General features: G+C 52.4%; 2 protein-coding genes across 2 annotated transcripts; one reads left to right on the top strand and one right to left on the bottom strand.

Moving 5' to 3' along the window:
* Positions 1–783: 783 nt before the first annotated feature.
* LOC128947388 (acidic mammalian chitinase-like) lies at positions 784–5,688 on the bottom strand. Its single transcript, XM_054291646.1, has 11 exons — positions 5,664–5,688; positions 5,179–5,208; positions 4,021–4,222; positions 3,627–3,683; positions 3,358–3,523; positions 3,121–3,245; positions 2,752–2,857; positions 2,492–2,677; positions 1,672–1,791; positions 1,448–1,589; positions 784–862 (listed from the first exon to the last, which is right to left on the bottom strand). Exons 1-10 carry the CDS (start codon positions 5,686–5,688, stop codon positions 1,455–1,457), a joined length of 1,152 nt encoding a protein of 383 aa, XP_054147621.1. The 3' UTR covers positions 784–862; positions 1,448–1,454.
* A 3,178-nt stretch (positions 5,689–8,866) lies between these two features.
* On the top strand, positions 8,867–14,998 carry LOC128947387 (acidic mammalian chitinase-like). The gene is made up of 11 exons (XM_054291645.1): positions 8,867–8,940; positions 9,732–9,761; positions 10,742–10,943; positions 11,327–11,383; positions 11,488–11,653; positions 11,766–11,890; positions 12,023–12,146; positions 12,253–12,438; positions 13,023–13,142; positions 13,223–13,364; positions 14,751–14,998. Exons 1-11 carry the CDS (start codon positions 8,916–8,918, stop codon positions 14,996–14,998), a joined length of 1,425 nt encoding a protein of 474 aa, XP_054147620.1. The 5' UTR covers positions 8,867–8,915.
* Positions 14,999–16,392: the final 1,394 nt, after the last annotated feature.

Here is a 16,392-nt window from a genome sequence, read left to right as displayed (position 1 = left end):
ATTACAGACACATTGTAATATTGACTTTTTGCAAGTATTAAAATGGATTCTATATGTGTGGTGTTAAAGTAACTTTGTTATAAAGATATAGTTTTTATTTCTGTTGTTAATTAAGCTTAGACATAGTAGAAAAATAGCTGATGTGTGTTATAGATACATATTATAATATTGTCTTTTCATAAATATTACGATGGATTTCACATGTATGATATTAAAGTGACTTTGTTATAAAGATATAGTTTTCATTTCCGTTGTTAGTTAAGCTTAGACACAGTGAAATAGTGAATAGTAAATTTTGTGCTAAAATGTCTGCTGGGATGGGATAACATCCCAAAAGCACAGCCAGGAAACACACGGGCTCTGAAAAGGCAGAGCAAGGAGGGGCCATGTAAAATAGTCCTGAATATGTAAATTAGTTTATTGATATACATAACAAGCTATGAATATTCAACAGAATGATTTAACTAAAAGGTATTTAAGGGGAATCCCTTGGGGATTGGGGCTGACCCAATAATGTTTGTCCTTGTTTCCCAATGTCCTTCATTAAACATTTTAACCTGTTTTTCACACCTTTGCTCGATGGTCTTTGTCTCCCATTGTCCTTCATTAAACTGTTTACATTTCCACAGAAGAGCAAAGTGTTTTTCTCTCCTGAGAGAATCAGGAAGTGACAAAACACAAAAGAAGAAACGAGTGGAACCAGGAAGTTGTTGGTTTTGGGTGAAGGTTTATTGAATCATTGTCATTGTGTGCAATGGGATCAGAAGGATCTTTGATCTGGATCGGGATCAGGATTGGGATCAGGATCTGTCACTGCAGCTCCTCCTGCACCTCCAGCAGCTGCAGGGACGTGAGGACTGTGCTGTGAAAAGAAAGCAGAATTTTCCTTGGTGTGACACATGAGTAATGCCATGGCTGACTCTCACAATTAAATTAAATATCAATAAATTAAATTAAATATCAATAAATTAAATTAAATTAAATTAAATATCATGTATATGTGTTAGGAGAAGTTTTATAGATTTATAGTTATGTTTTATTGTCCCCTTGTATTGTTATTACGGGGTCTGGGTTTGGGACATTTGGGAGGGTGGGGTTGTTACTATTGCAACAGCTGATTTCCAATTAAGATTTAAGGAAGTGAAACTCCACCACTGCATAGGGAAGAAGGAGTCAGTGGACAAAACTTTGGGAAGGGCTAAAGGGTTAAAAGGCAAAACCTCCATTGGGCAAATGAGCACATGCTGGGGAAAAAATAATTTAAGTTTTCTCTATTCAGTCTTCTGTTGTATTTTTGATAAGGTTTTAATAAAATTTTTTAATTTTTTAGAAGTGAGTATGGTTTTTCACACTGGGGAAGGGATGATGTTTGCAATGCCCCCTGGCCCACCCCTCCTTGTCCTTTGGGGCACACAGCCCGTGGCCCGTGGCCCTCCCTGTCACTCACAGCACGCTCACAGCCCCAGGCCCTTCTTCAGCGTGGAGATCAGGGGGTATTTGCCCTGGTGGCAGAAGTTGCCAGTGAAGTCATCCAGGTCGATGGTCCACACCATGGCCCCTCCAAAGTTGTTCTTCTTCAGCCAGTCCACCTGTGGGGAGAAAAAACCCTGGTGAGCCCCAGGAATTGACCCCACAGGAGAATCCAGCCCCACCCCAGCACTGCCCCCAGACCTTGAGGCCGAAGCTCTTCTCGTTGTCGTAGCCGACCCACTCGTTGGCCTTGTAGGCGTAGGGGACATCCTCAGGGGCATCCCAAACCTGGGTGGCTCCAGAGCTCAGGAAGGTGCAGATCTAAGGAGGAAGAACAGTGGGAATGTCAGCCAGGTCAGGAACCCAAACCTGGGAGCTCAGGAAGGTGCAGATCTGGGAGAAAGAGCAGTGGGAATGTGTTGTGGTGTGATGTCGTGGTTTGCCTCAGATACCGCGGGTTTCTCCCTGAAGATTCCTTCCCCAGGTGTGTCAGTCACCTCTCCTTTCCCCTCCCAGCACTGGAGCTGGTGCTGCATTCAGAGGCCTGTGGGCCAGAATAAAGCTCTGGATCCAAACCCTCCATCAGAACCGACTCCTTTCCTTCACCATCGCCTCAAAGCTTCTCCACAGAGGGAAACCTGAGGAGCAGCCCCTGTTATGGGGGGAAGCTCCATCCCAGCACCACCAGAGCTCCTGCGGGCCTGGACTTGTCCCCACATGCCCAGCTGCAGCACCAAGCCAGCCAAAAGTGTTTTTGGGGTAAAACACCACACACCCTGCCAGCCAAAGGTGTCTCTGAGGTGAAATCACCACACACCCAGCCCGCCAAAAGTGTCTGTGGGGTGAAACACCACAGTGCTGCTTTTTGGTTCAGCAGCAGGGCCAGACAAGCTCAGGCACGTCCTGTCCACAATATTGGTCATATTCCAACAGGAATGTGAGCCAGGTTAGGAACTCCATGCTGGGAACTTACAGCAGCGTCAGGGCTGGCTTTGCAGGCCGCGATGAGTCCCTCACTCACCTCGTAGTAAGCCAGGAGCCCGGCCTCCCCGGTGTAGGGCCCTGCAGGGCCAGGCCCGGAGCTAGGAGCACCAATGGCCGTGTTGGATGGGCTCTGCAGGGTGAAGCTCTTTCCATAGGTTGGGAATCCCACCAGCAGCTTCTGGGCTGGGGCGCCGTTGTTCTTCCAGTAGTTCATGGCGTATTCCTGGAAAAGGCAGCAGGGTTCAGGCCGTGCTGTGGCACAGGGAGCCCCGGGCCGGAGGCCCCAAAGGCACTCACAACACTGAGGGTGCTGCCGCTGCTGAACAGGGGGCTGTTCTCGCCCGTGGAGCCGTCCCAGGGCCCGTGGAAGTCGTAGGTCATGACGTGGATGTAATCCAGGTACCTGTGGGGAGCAGGGCTCTGTCCTCACCTGAGGGCCCGGAGCTGGGGCTGCCACCACCCCACAGCCCCTGAACTTGGGGATCCCTCAGGGGCTTTCACTGCCGGTCCACAGGGTGTCAGGTTGAGTTCTGACTCTGTCAGTGTTGTTTTAGTTTACTGCATTGCTTATTTTATCCTTTTATTTCCTTCACTATTAAAGAACTGTTATTTCCCACCCAGGGAACCCACCCCAGGACCACCAGGGACCCCAGGTTGGTCACTCACTTGCCCAGCTCAGCAATCTCGTAGCCAGACTGGATGGTGGAAAGTCCTCCAGCCACAGCAGCAGTGACCATGAGCTGGGGCTTGTTGCTCTGCTTGGCTTCCTGCTCGAAGGCTGCCACCATTTCCTGAGGGAGCCAAGGCACAGCAATCACCTGGGGGCTCTCAGGGCTGAGGCTCTGCAGCCCCCCAGGGCTCAGAGGCAGAGCTGTGGCCAGCAGGGCCTGGAGCCAAGCCCACCTTAACCAGGACGGTGAAGAGAGACTTGTCCTGGGCAGGGCTGCCCCTGGAGCCGGGGTATTCCCAGTCCAGGTCCAGCCCGTCGAATCCGTACTGGCGCAGGAACCTGACCACGGAGTTGATGAAGGTCTGGCGGTTCTGGGGCGTGGAGACCATGGTGGAGAACCTGGGCAAGCAGAGCAGGAGAGAGGTGAGGTTGGAATCCAACCTCTTCCTGCTTTCCCTCCCTCTCCCGGGACTCATAATTGGAAAGAGCTGGTTGGACTCACTTCTGTGTGCCGAAATTCCATCCTCCAATGGCCAGCAGGGTCTTCAGGTTGCGGTTCCTGCAAGGAAGGGACAGGAACCAGAGTGACCCCAAGGGTTTGGTGTCACTGTGGACTTTCAGTGTGGGTCCCTTTGGTGGGAAAGGCCAAGAGCCACTGCCCCCATGCTCAGAGGATGGGGCTGTCCCCATGTCCTGCCCTGGCTGTGTGTCTGTCCCTCTTTGCTCAGCATCCTTGTCACTGAGCTGAGAGGGAACCAGAGGGAAGGACTGGGAGGGAGCAGAGAAGGACACAAGACGGAGAAGAGAAAGTCAAGAAGGGAGCAGAGAAGGACATGGGAGGGAGCAGAGGAGGGCACAGGAGGGAGCAGAGCCCTGCTGGGGCTCCCAGCACTCACTGGTTCTTGAGGCCATTGAAGGACTTGTAGAGGGTCTCGTCGTTCCACTCGTAGGTGGTGATCTCGTTGTTGTTCATGCCGGCGAAGGCGTAGATCAGGTGGTTGCACAGGTTGGGGTCGATGTTCTCGGGGGTGTACCTCCCCTCCCCAGGCCTGTACTGGGCCCAGTTGGTGAAGTAACAGGTCAGCACATAGGCAGTGCCTGCGGGGAGACAGCGGCCATGGAGGGGCTGCAGAGCCCAGCACGGCCCGGCCCTGGGCACGGCATCGCCACTGTGGGCACAGCTCCTGTGCCACACTGCAGGGCAAGACCTGTTCTGTTACCATCTGCATGGCAGCTGGCCTTTGGCAAGCGGGCAGTTTGCCTTATCTCTCCCACAATCACTTCTCACTATGGACAGGACATCCGCTGATAACAACCTATTGACTGATAAGAACTACACTGCCTGACTGATAAGAACTACAGCATCCCACTGGGAGCTGCTCTGCCCAGAAAGAGGAGCCAAGCATTGCCACCCAGATATAATCTGGAGATTCTGGAACACCAGCACAGCTTCTCCACTGGATTGCCCAGAGGAACAGCAGCTGCCTCTTCTTCCACTGGATCTTCAGAGATCCCTGCTCCAGCAGAGCCAGCCCTGACACTGCAGGAGGGCTGAGCCACAATTCCAATGGGACTGCTGCCAACAGCCTGACCCACAGCGTGTCAGGTTGGGTTCTGACTCTGACAGTGTTGTTCTACTGCACTGCATTGTTTATTTTATCCTTTTATTTTCTTCCCTACTAAAGTACTGTTATTTCCTGCTCCCATATTTTTTACCTGACATCCCCTTAATTTAAAATTTACAGCAATTCGGAGGGGTGGGGAGGGTTCACAGTCCCCATTTCAGAGGAGGCTCCTGCCTTCCTCAGCAGACCCCTGGCTTTCCAAACCCAAATATCTCCGTGTGTGGGGCACAGCTCGGCCAAAGGCAGTGGGGCCGGGCACCCTGGGGCTCCCTGGGGCTCCCTGGGGCACCCTGGGGCTCCCTGGGGCTCCCTGGGGCTCCCTGGGGCACCCTGGGGCTCCCTGGGGCACCTGGGGCTCCCTGGGCTCCCCCAGCCCCGCAGCCCCAGCCCTTCCTCCCCGGCTGGGCAGGGCTGGCTCAGGGCACCTACCGAGCTGGGCGTTCAGCAGCAGGGCCAGACCTGCAGGGCACAAGGAAACAACAACACACGGTCACTGCTGGGCCTGGGCAATGCACACCCTGCAGCAAGGCTCTGCTCACAAGCTCAGGCACAAGAGTTTCGCTCAAGTTTCTCCAAGCACTGCATTTCTCCAATGAGTTCATGTAAAAGCACCAAAAAGAACCCACACAGATGCCAAAGGAATCATTTGGATTTCAGGTTTAAGTCTAAAAGCACATTTCCATTGCAGCCTGCAATGAGCTCTGTCCATGCCCAAAGCAGAGCAGATCCCCAACCCCAGCAGCGCTAAAGAAGAGAAATTTCCCTCCCCAAAGGAAATTGAGAAATCTCTGACAGAAAAGAGAGAGAGAGCAGCGTTTTCATCCCTCCAGCCCCCGGGCAGGCAGCAGAGCAGCAGTGCCAGAGCCCCCAGGCCTGCTCAGGAGGGCACAGAGCTCCAGCCCAGCAGCACTCACCCGTGAGCAGAGTGAGCTTGGCCATCCTGGACCAGACTGATGTGCTCGGGCTCTCTGCCTCTTTTATACCCTGCTCCTCTCTGCTGCCAGCGTGGGACCCACAGCCATGGACAAACATTACGCAACTTGGCAGGGAGCAGTGTCACCAAACCTGTCACCAGCACAATGGGCCCGGGCTCTCCAGCTGCAGGGGTCACTGCCGCGGGGCTGTGCCACGTCCTGGAGCTGCGAGGGCAGATAAAGAGCGGGATTAGATTGTGGGGTTGTCCAAATGTTGTTCTAACAGCAGCTCTGTGTCCCCCGATGGCTGCAGGGGTGACCTTGTGCTGTCCTTGAGCCCTTCCCAGGGGCTGGCACTGCCCAAGCCCAGCCTGGGTGGCCCTGGTGGGAGCGGCCCCAGGCAGGGCTGAGCGGGGCTCTGGCTCCAGCCCGGGCACTGCTGGGGGCTCTGCGCTCACCTGGGCTGGGGGACAGAGGGACCCTGGGGCTCTGCGCTCACCTGGGCTGGGGGACAGAGGGACCCTGGGGCTCTGCGCTCACCTGGGCTGGGGGACAGAGGGACCCTGGGGCTCTGCGCTCACCTGGGCTGGGGGACAGAGGGACCCTGGGGCTCTGCGCTCACCTGGGCTGGGGGACAGAGGGACCCTGGGGCTCTGCGCTCACCTGGGCTGGGGGACAGAGGGACCCTGGGGCTCTGAGCTCACCTGGGCTGGGGGACAGAGGGACCCTGGGGCTCTGCGCTCACCTGGGCTGGGGGACAGAGGGACCCTGGGGCTCTGCGCTCACCTGGGCTGGGGGACAGAGGGACCCTGGGGCTCTGCGCTCACCTGGGCTGGGGGACAGAGGGACCCTGGGGCTCTGCGCTCACCTGGGCTGGGGGACAGAGGGACCCTGGGGCTCTGCGCTCACCTGGGCTGGGGGACAGAGGGACCCTGGGGCTCTGCGCTCACCTGGGCTGGGGGACAGAGGGACCCTGGGGCTCTGCGCTCACCTGCGCTCTCCTCAGTGAAGCAGAGGAAGGTTCTTTATTTCTTGGAGGTTAAACTCCACAAGGACACCCCAGAGGACGAGCCCAGTTAATTTTCCTCTCAAATTTATCCCCTCATTTTCCCACTCAGCTCTTTCCCAAACTGACACACCCCTGTGTTGCAGAGCATTTCCATTTTTCCCTAAGTGAAGCCCCATCAGCTGAATGCCTCAAAATATCCTTTCCACATTTTATCTTCTGTCCCGATGGAGACTCCAAGCTCTCTCTCTGTGTGAGGAGAATGGGGACTGGATTTCTTCCCTTTTCCCCACTCAGGAATGGGGACACGGCTGTGTCCCTGCACTGGGAGGTTTAATTCCCTGTGGGGTGACATGAAAGTGACTTTCCAGGAGGTCACCCAGCCTTGGATGACTGGAAACCTGGAAAACAGCCTGGTATCAGATGCTGGCTGATCTGCAGATTAAAATGTGCCAACCTGAGCCTTGGAATTTTGTGCAGGCACGGGGTGGGACACAGCTGATAACAGGACAACATCCTCAAGGAGCATTTTTCCAATGTTTTTCTTGGTTGATAAAGTCCCAGGGTACAAATTCAACAGGGATAGATCTGGAAAATCTCGCCCTCAGTGACCTCTGGAGCATTTTCAGCTCTGTTATCCAGGGAAGGTGTTTGGGTATAGAAACAAGAGCATTTGAGGCAGGATCAAGGACACTGATTTGTTTTCATGTGGGGGTAACAAATCCTGGAGCTTTCCTTCAGGACTTATCCTGCCCTTCTCCTGTTCTAACAAAGGTGTTTTGCTGTGGGCTCCCTCGGAGTGCTGGGAAGTAACAAAGGGCACAAGAATTGCTCCTTGCTGAAAGAATTCCAGTTGAAAAGAGCAGACAGGGAGATTCCATCTATTCGAGTGTTGGGTTGCAGAGAGATTTCACCACTCTGGGTTTTTCCAGCTGCATCTTCCCAGTAAAACTCTCATCCTGCCCATTCCATTGGCTGCTGGGAACACCAGCACTGGAATTATCAAAACAGAGGTGTGGCACAAGGCTTGATGCAAACAAAGTGAATCAGAATCAGCTTCTGCTGCGTTGTCCTCCCACTTGTTCTTGTGACCATGGGTGTCAGGAGATTAGGGAAAGAAGATGACAAAAACAACGCTTCTTACAGAAGAATTTTGCTTTATCAGGTGGAGAATGACTCAGCAAAAAGCGATGTGGTTTTTCTTTAGTGATGGGACTCCTCATGTCTGCTTCCAGAGGAGACCCCACCTCACCTGGGTGGGCAAGACACAGCTCAGAGCACCAAGGTCCCTCTGTCCAACAGAGGGAAAAGGGAAGAAATCCAGTCCCCAGGCTCCTGACACAGGGGGAGAGCTTGGAGTCTCCATCTGGATAGAAGATAAAATGTGGAAAGGATATTTTGAGGCATTCAGCTGATGGGGCTTCACTTAGGGAAAAATGGGAATGCTCAGCAACACAGGGGTGTGTCAGTTTGGGAAAGAGCTGAGTGGGAAAATGAGGGGATAAATTTGAGAGGAAAATTAACTGGGCTCGTCCTCTGGGGTGTCCTTGTGGAGTTTAACCTCCAAGAAATAAAGAACCTTCCTCTGCTTCACTGAGGAGAGCCCAGCAGAGCGCAGAGCCCCAGGGTCCCTCTGTCCCCCAGCCCAGGTGAGCTCAGAGCCCCAGGGTCCCTCTGTCCCCCAGCCCAGGTGAGCGCAGAGCCCCAGGGTCCCTCTGTCCCCCAGCCCAGGTGAGCGCAGAGCCCCAGGGTCCCTCTGTCCCCCAGCCCAGGTGAGCGCAGAGCCCCAGGGTCCCTCTGTCCCCCAGCCCAGGTGAGCGCAGAGCCCCCAGCAGTGCCCGGGCTGGAGCCAGAGCCCCGCTCAGCCCTGCCTGGGGCCGCTCCCACCAGGGCCACCCAGGCTGGGCTTGGGCAGTGCCAGCCCCTGGGAAGGGCTCAAGGACAGCACAAGGTCACCCCTGCAGCCATCGGGGGACACAGAGCTGCTGTTAGAACAACATTTGGACAACCCCACAATCTAATCCCGCTCTTTATCTGCCCTCGCAGCTCCAGGACGTGGCACAGCCCCGCGGCAGTGACCCCTGCAGCTGGAGAGCCCGGGCCCATTGTGCTGGTGACAGGTTTGGTGACACTGCTCCCTGCCAAGTTGCGTAATGTTTGTCCATGGCTGTGGGTCCCACGCTGGCAGCAGAGAGGAGCAGGGTATAAAAGAGGCAGAGAGCCCGAGCACATCAGTCTGGTCCAGGATGGCCAAGCTCACTCTGCTCACCGGTGAGTGCTGCTGGGCTGGAGCTCTGTGCCCTCCTGAGCAGGGCTGGGGGCTCTGGCACTGCTGCTCTGCTGCCTGCCCGGGGGCTGGAGGGATGAAAACGCTGCTCTCTCTCTCTTTTCTGTCAGAGATTTCTCAATTTCCTTTGGGGAGGGAAATTTCTCTTCTTTAGCGCTGCTGGGGTTGGGGATCTGCTCTGCTTTGGGCATGGACAGAGCTCATTGCAGGCTGCAATGGAAATGTGCTTTTAGACTTAAACCTGAAATCCAAATGATTCCTTTGGCATCTGTTTGGGTTCTTTTTGGTGTTTTTACCTGAAATCACTGGAGAAATGAAATGCATGGAGAAATTTTAGGGAAACTCTTCTGCCTGAGCATGGGCAGAGTTCATTGCAGGCTGCAATGCAAATGTGCATTTAGGCTTAAACCTCAAAACCAAACGATTCTTTTGGCATCTGTGTGGGTTCTTTTTGGTGCTTTTATATGAAATCATTGGAGAAATTAAATGCTTGGAGAAATGTTATCAAAACTCTTCTGCCTGAGCATGGACAGAACTCATTGCAGGCTGCAGTTGAGATGTGCTTTTAGACTTAAACCTAAAGTTCAAATGATTCCTTTGGCATCTGTATGGGTTCTTCTCTATCCTTTTACATTATTTCATTGGAGAAATGAAGTTCTTGGAGAAATGTTAGCGGAACTCTTGTGCCTGAGCTTGTGAGCAGAGCCTTGCTGCAGGGTGTGCATTGCCCAGGCCCAGCAGTGACCGTGTGTTGTTGTTTCCTTGTGCCCTGCAGGTCTGGCCCTGCTGCTGAACGCCCAGCTCGGTAGGTGCCCTGAGCCAGCCCTGCCCAGCCGGGGAGGAAGGGCTGGGGCTGCGGGGCTGGGGGAGCCCAGGGAGCCCCAGGTGCCCCAGGGTGCCCGGGGTGCCCCAGGGAGCCCAGGGAGCCCAGGGAGCCCCAGGGAGCCCCAGGGAGCCCCAGGGAGCCCCAGGGTGCCCCAGGGAGCCCCAGGGAGCCCCAGGGTGCCCGGCCCCACTGCCTTTGGCCGAGCTGTGCCCCACACACGGAGATATTTGGGTTTGGAAAGCCAGGAGTCTGCTGAGGAAGGCAGGAGCCTCCCCTGAAATGGGGAATGTCAACCCTCCCCACCCCTCTGAATTGCTGTAAATTTTAAATTTAGGGGATGTCAGGTAAAAAATATGGGAGTAGGAATAACAGTTCTTTAATAGGGAAGGATATAAAAGGATAAAATAACAATGCAGTGCAGTAGAACAACACTGTCAGAGTCAGAACCCAACCTGACACGCTGTGGGTCAGGCTGTTGGCAGCAGTCCCATTGGAATTGTGGCTCAGCCCTCCTGCAGTGTCAGGGCTGGTTCTGCTGGAGCAGGGATCCTGGAGAAAGGTGCAGCCTCTGCCTCTGAAGATCCAGTGGAAGAAGAGGCAGCTGCTGTTCCTCTGGGCAATCCAGTGCAGAAGCTGTGCTGGTGTTCCAGAATCTCCAGATTATATCTGGGTGGCAATGCTTGGCTCCTCTTTCTGGGCAGAGCAGCTCCCAGTGGGATGCTGTAGTTCTTATCAGCCATGCAGGGACATTCAATAGCTGTTATCAGCAGATGTCCCTCCTGAGGGAGGAGATAAGGTGAACTGGCCACTTGACAGACTCCAGCTGCCATCCAGCTGGCAATAGAACAGGTCTTGCCCTGCAGTGTGGCACAGGAGCTGTGCCCACAGTGGCGACGCCGTACCCAGGGCCGGGCCGTGCTGGGCTCTGCAGCCCCTCCATGGCCGCTGTCTCCCCGCAGGCACTGCCTATGTGCTGACCTGTTACTTCACCAACTGGGCCCAGTACAGGCCTGGCCTGGGCAAGTTCACCCCTGAAAATGTCGACCCTTGCCTGTGCAACCACCTGATCTACGCCTTCGCCGGCATGAACAACAACGAGATCACCACCTACGAGTGGAACGACGAGACCCTCTACAAGTCCTTCAATGGCCTCAAGAACCAGTGAGTGCTGGGAGCCCCAGCAGGGCTCTGCTCCCTCCTGTGCCCTCCTCTGCTCCCTCCCGTGTCCTTCTCTGCTCCCTTCTTGACTTTCTCTTCTCCGTCTTGTGTCCTTCTCTGCTCCCTCCCTGTTCTTCTCTTCTCCATCCTGTGTCCCTCTTTGCTCCCTCCCTTTCTTCTCTGCTCCCTCCCACTCCTTCCCTGTGGTTCACTCTCAGCTCAGTGACAAGGATGCTGAGCGAAGATGGACAGAGACACGGCCAAGGCAGGACATGGGGACAGCCCCATCCTCTGAGCATGGGGCTAGCAGCTCAGGGGTGCTGTGGACATCCATTCTATGATTTTATGACATGCAATAACTCAGGTTCCTGCCTCTTCCCCTGCAGGAACAAAGACCTGAAGACCCTGCTGGCCATTGGAGGATGGAATTTCGGCACAGCCAAGTGAGTTCAAACCATTTCCGGCCCTAAATGGCAACATAGGAACAAAATGAGAAGGGGAAGGGGCTCCATGGGAACCCCACCTCTCTCCTGCTCTGCTTGCCCAGGTTCTCCACCATGGTCTCCACTCCTGAGAACCGCCAGACCTTCATCAAGTCCGTCATCAAATTCCTGCGCCAGTATCAGTTCGACGGGCTGGACCTGGACTGGGAATACCCCGGCTCCAGGGGCAGCCCTGCCCAGGACAAGTCTCTCTTCACCGTCCTGGTTAAGGTGGGCTTGGCTCCAGGCCCTGCTGGCCACAGCTCTGCCTCTGAGCCCTGGGGGGCTGCAGAGCCTCAGCCCTGAGAGCCCCCAGGTGATTGCTGTGCCTTGGCTCCCTCAGGAAATGGTGGCAGCCTTCGAGCAGGAAGCCAAGCAGAGCAACAGGCCCCAGCTCATGGTCACTGCTGCTGTGGCTGCTGGACTCTCCACCATCCAGGCTGGCTATGAGATCGCTGAGATTGGCAAGTGAGTGACCAACCTGGGGTCCCTGGTGGGATTTGAGGGATTTCCTGGGAGTGATGAAGTGAAAGAGCCCCTGAGGGTGGGGTGACGGCAGCTGCAGGCCCTCAGGTGAGGACAGAGCCCCTCTCCCTGCAGGTACCTGGATTACATCCACGTCATGACCTACGACTTCCACGGCTCCTGGGAGAGGAACACGGGCGAGAACAGCCCCCTGTTCGCCGGCCCTGCCGACAGCGGCGACTACAAATACTTCAACGTTGTGAGTGCTTCCCTGGACACCCACAGCTCCCAGATCCTGGGTGAGATTTCGAGGAGTTCATCCCACAAATCCTGGCAAAGGCTTGAGTGGGACTGTTTTCTTGCAGGAATACGCCATGAATTATTGGAAGAGCAATGGTGCCCCGGCTGAGAAGCTCCTGGTGGGATTCCCAACCTATGGAAAGAGCTTCACCCTGCAGAACCCATCTGACACCTCCGTTGGAGCTCCAGCATCCGGCCCTGGCCCCGCTGGGCCCTACACCAGGGAGGCTGGAACTCTGGCTTACTATGAGGTAGGGATGTTCCATCATGTTCCTCACTCAGATCATTTGAAGGAATTGGTCAGGAAGCTCCCATGGAGTTTCCATTGGAAGGAATTGATCAGGAAGCTCCCATGGAGGTTTCATTTGAAGGAATTGATCAGGAGGCTCCCATAGAGGTTTCATTTGAAGGAACTGATCAGGAAGCTTCCATGGAGTTTTCCTTTGAAGGAATTGATCAGGAAGCCCCCATGTAGTTTTGATTTGAAGGAACTGATCAGGAGGTTCCCATGGGGTTTTCATTTGAAGGAATTGATCAGGAAGCTCCCATGGAGTTTCCATTTGAAGGAACTGATCAGGAAGCTCCTGTGGAGTTTTCCTTTGAAGGAATTGATCAGGAGGCTCCCATGGAGGTTTCATTTGAAGGAATTGATCAGGAAGCTCCCATGGAGTTCTCTGCATGGCTCAGGCACAGAGCTCTCCATGGAATCACCAGGATGGAGTTGTGCACTCAGGGAATGGGGTGGCAGCACAAACCCAGAGGATGAACCCAAGGCAAGAGCAGAGCCTGAGCTTTCCCCTTTTTGTGGATAACATTCCTCCTTCCTTCTCCTTAGATCTGCTCTCTGCTGAGCTCTGCAGCCACCCAGGCTTGGGATGAACCCCAGGATGTCCCCTACGCCTACAAGGGCAGCGAGTGGGTCGGCTACGACAACGTCAAGAGCTTCGGCCTCAAGGTCTGGGGCAGTGCTGGGGTGGGGCTGGATTCTCCTGTGGAGTCAATTCCTGGGGCTCACCACGACTTTCCTCCCCACAGGTGGACTGGCTGAAGAAGAACAACTTTGGAGGAGCCATGGTGTGGGCCCTGGACATGGATGACTTCACTGGGGATTTCTGCAAGGAAGGCAAATACCCCCTGATCTCCAGCCTGAAGAAGGGCCTGGGGCTGCAGAGCGGCGGTGAGTGGCTCCAGGAGAGCAGGAGCAGCTCCCTGGTGGAGATTCCTGAAATTCCTACAGGGGTGTGGGAGGGATGAAACATATTGAACCTTTTCCCACCCAAATTCCAGACTGTGTTCCCCATCTGAGTCCCTTCCTCCCATCACTGAGGCTCCCAACACCACCACCAGCAGGAGCAGCTCCTTGATGGAGCAGCTCCTTCATGGAAACTCCCAACCTTCCTATGGAGGTGTGGGAGGGATGAAACACCAGGAACGTTAACATAAACCTTTTCCTGGTTGAATTCTTGAATTCCAGACTGCGTTCCCCCTGCTGAGCCCCTTCTTTCCATCACTGAGGCTCCCACCACCACCACCAGCAGGAGCAGCTCCTTCATGGAGACTCCCAAGCTCCCTATGAAGGATGAGGAGGAATCAAACACTTCCAACCCTTTCCTGCCTAAATTCCAGATTGTTTTCCCCTCTCCTCCCATTTGAGTCTCCAACAACCACCACCAGCAACAGGAGCAGCTCCTTGATGGAGCCTCCCAACATTCCTAAGGAGGTGTGGGAGGGATGAAACACCAGGAATGTTAAAATAAACCTTTTCCTGCTTAAATTCTAGCATTCCAGACCATGTTCCCCCCTCTGAGCCCCTTCCTCCCATCACTGAGGCTCCCACCACCACCACCACCAGCAGGAGCAGCTCCTTCATGGAGACTCCCAACCTTCCTATGAAGGATGAGGAGGAATCAAACACTTCCAACCCTTTCCTGCCTAAATTCCAGATTGTGTTTCTCCCTCCTCCCATTTGAGGTTCCCACCATCAGCAACAGGAGCAGCTCCTTCATGGAGCAGCTCCTTCATGGAGACTCCCAAGCTCCCTATGAAGGATGTGGGGAGGAATCAAGCACTTCCAACCCCTTCCTGCCTAAATTCCAGACTGTGTTCCCCCTCGTCCCATTTGAGTCTCCCAACACCACCACCACCAACAGGAGCAGCTCCTTGATGGAGCCTCCCAACCTTCCTATGGAGGTGTGGGAGGGATGAAACACCAGGAACATTAAAACAAATATTTTCCTGGTTGAATTCTTGCATTCCAGACTGCGTTCCCCCTCTGAGCCCCTTCCTCCCATCACTGACGCTCCCACCATCAGCTCCAGCAGGAGCAGCTCCTTCATGGAGACTCCCAAAATTCCTATGAAGGATGGGGAGGAATCAAACACTTCCAATCCCTTCCTGCCTAAATTCCAGACTCTGTTCCCCCTCCTCCCATTTGAGTCTCCCATCTCCCACCACCACCAGCAACAGGAGCAGCTCTTTATGGAGGAGCTTCCTATGTAGGAGTGGGACGAAACACCAGGAACATTAAAATAACCTTATTCCTGGTTGAATTCTTGCATTCCAGACTGCGTTCCCCCCTCTGAGCCCCTTCCTCCCATCACTGAGGCTCCCACCACCACCTCTGGCGGCTCCGGCGGCTCCGGCGGCTCCGGCGGCTCTGGGTTCTGTGCCGGCAAACCCAACGGGATCTACGCAGACCCCAACAACAAGAGGAACTTCTACAGCTGCCTGAACGGCCAGACCTTCGTGCAGAGCTGCGAGCAGGGGCTGGTCTTCGACCCCGCCTGCTCCTGCTGCAACTGGCCCCAGTGATTGCCAGTGATTGCCAACCCCTTCCCGGCCAATCCATCCCTCGCATTTCATTGTGTGCAATAATCATGATTAAATAAAGCTTTCTCAAAGCAATCCTCTCTGTTGGAACTCTATTTTTTTTGCATTTTCATGGCTCTCAGGGAATCCTGGAGCGCGTGGCTGTTAAAATTCCCGACAGCAGGTGTCAATGTTGCCTGCTCTTCTTCCCAGCCGTGGTGGAGCGATTTTCCAGGAGTTTTTCAGAGATTTGCCGGCAACATTTGGAGAAGAAAAGTGGTTGCAGGCCAGAAAGCTGAGTTGCTGTTCCTCTTTGTTCAGTCACAAATCAAGATCTGAGGTGAAGACGAATTTTTTAAGCAGTTTTTTATAGAAATAGAGCACTTTGATAGGTAAAAAACCCCACAAAAACCAGGATAAAGGCAGAGTTTGTTTCTCCAGGGTTTTAAAGCCTGTGGGAGACATGGAATCATGGAATCTCAGAGCGGGATGGGTTAGAAGGGACCTTAAAGTTCATCCCATTCCACCACAGGCCATTCCTCCCGTTTGGGACAGCCAGGAAAGCTCCTTCCTCTCCGAGTCCCACTAGCTATAATATAAATATAAATATAAATATAAATATAAATATAAATAGAAATAGAAATAGAAATAGAAATAGAAATAGAAATAATATAAATAGAAATTATATAAATAAATACATCAATTCCTATACCCATAAATTTAGATATAGATAGAAATATAAATGTAGATATAAATATAAATATTGTAAATAAATACATCGATACCTTTACCCATAGATATAGATATAGATATTGATATAAATATACATAAATATATAAATAGAAACAGACATAGAAACATTAGTATAAATATAAGCAGAAATAAAAATAAAAATTAAAATAAAAATAAATATAAATATTATAAATAGAAATTATATAAATAAATACATCAATTCCTATACCCATAAATTTAGATATAGATAGAAATATAAATGTAGATATAAATATAAATATTGTAAATAAATACATCGATACCTTTACCCATAAATATAGATGTAGATATTGATAGAAATATACATAAAAATATAAATAGAAACAGACATAGAAACATTAGTATAAATATAAGCAGAAATAAAAATAAAAATTAAAATAAATATAAATATAAATATAAATATTATAAATATAAATGGTATAAATAAATACATCAATACCTATACCCATAAATTTAGATATAGATAGAAATATAAATGTAGATATAAATATAAATATAAATATTGTAAATAAATACATCAATACCTTTACCCATAAATATAGATATAGATATTGATAGAAATATACATAAAAATAGAAACAGACATAGAAACATTAGTATAAATATAAGTAGAAATAAGTATAAGT

This window comes from Melozone crissalis, unplaced genomic scaffold (genome assembly GCF_028551555.1).
Source record: "Melozone crissalis strain CALT ecotype California unplaced genomic scaffold, PUWL_Pcris_2 ptg000101l_1, whole genome shotgun sequence".
In the NCBI taxonomy this organism is placed as follows: Eukaryota; Metazoa; Chordata; class Aves; order Passeriformes; family Passerellidae; genus Melozone; species Melozone crissalis.
Note: the sequence above shows the minus strand (reverse complement) of the source record. Positions and strands in the feature narration are given on the sequence as shown.

Excerpts from the sequence above, each read along its gene's own strand:
- LOC128947388 (XM_054291646.1), bottom strand. The coding sequence starts at position 5,688 with ATGGCCAAGCTCACTCTGCTCACGG. Across the intron at positions 2,678-2,751 it reads GCGGCAGCACCCTCAGTGTT|GAATACGCCATGAACTACTG; the intron begins GTGAGTGCCTTT and ends TGCCTTTTCCAG. Across the intron at positions 1,792-2,491 it reads GGCTCCTGGCTTACTACGAG|ATCTGCACCTTCCTGAGCTC; the intron begins GTGAGTGAGGGA and ends CTTCCTCCTTAG.
- LOC128947387 (XM_054291645.1), top strand. The coding sequence starts at position 8,916 with ATGGCCAAGCTCACTCTGCTCACCG. Across the intron at positions 8,941-9,731 it reads CAAGCTCACTCTGCTCACCG|GTCTGGCCCTGCTGCTGAAC; the intron begins GTGAGTGCTGCT and ends TGTGCCCTGCAG. Across the intron at positions 11,654-11,765 it reads TCTTCACCGTCCTGGTTAAG|GAAATGGTGGCAGCCTTCGA; the intron begins GTGGGCTTGGCT and ends TGGCTCCCTCAG.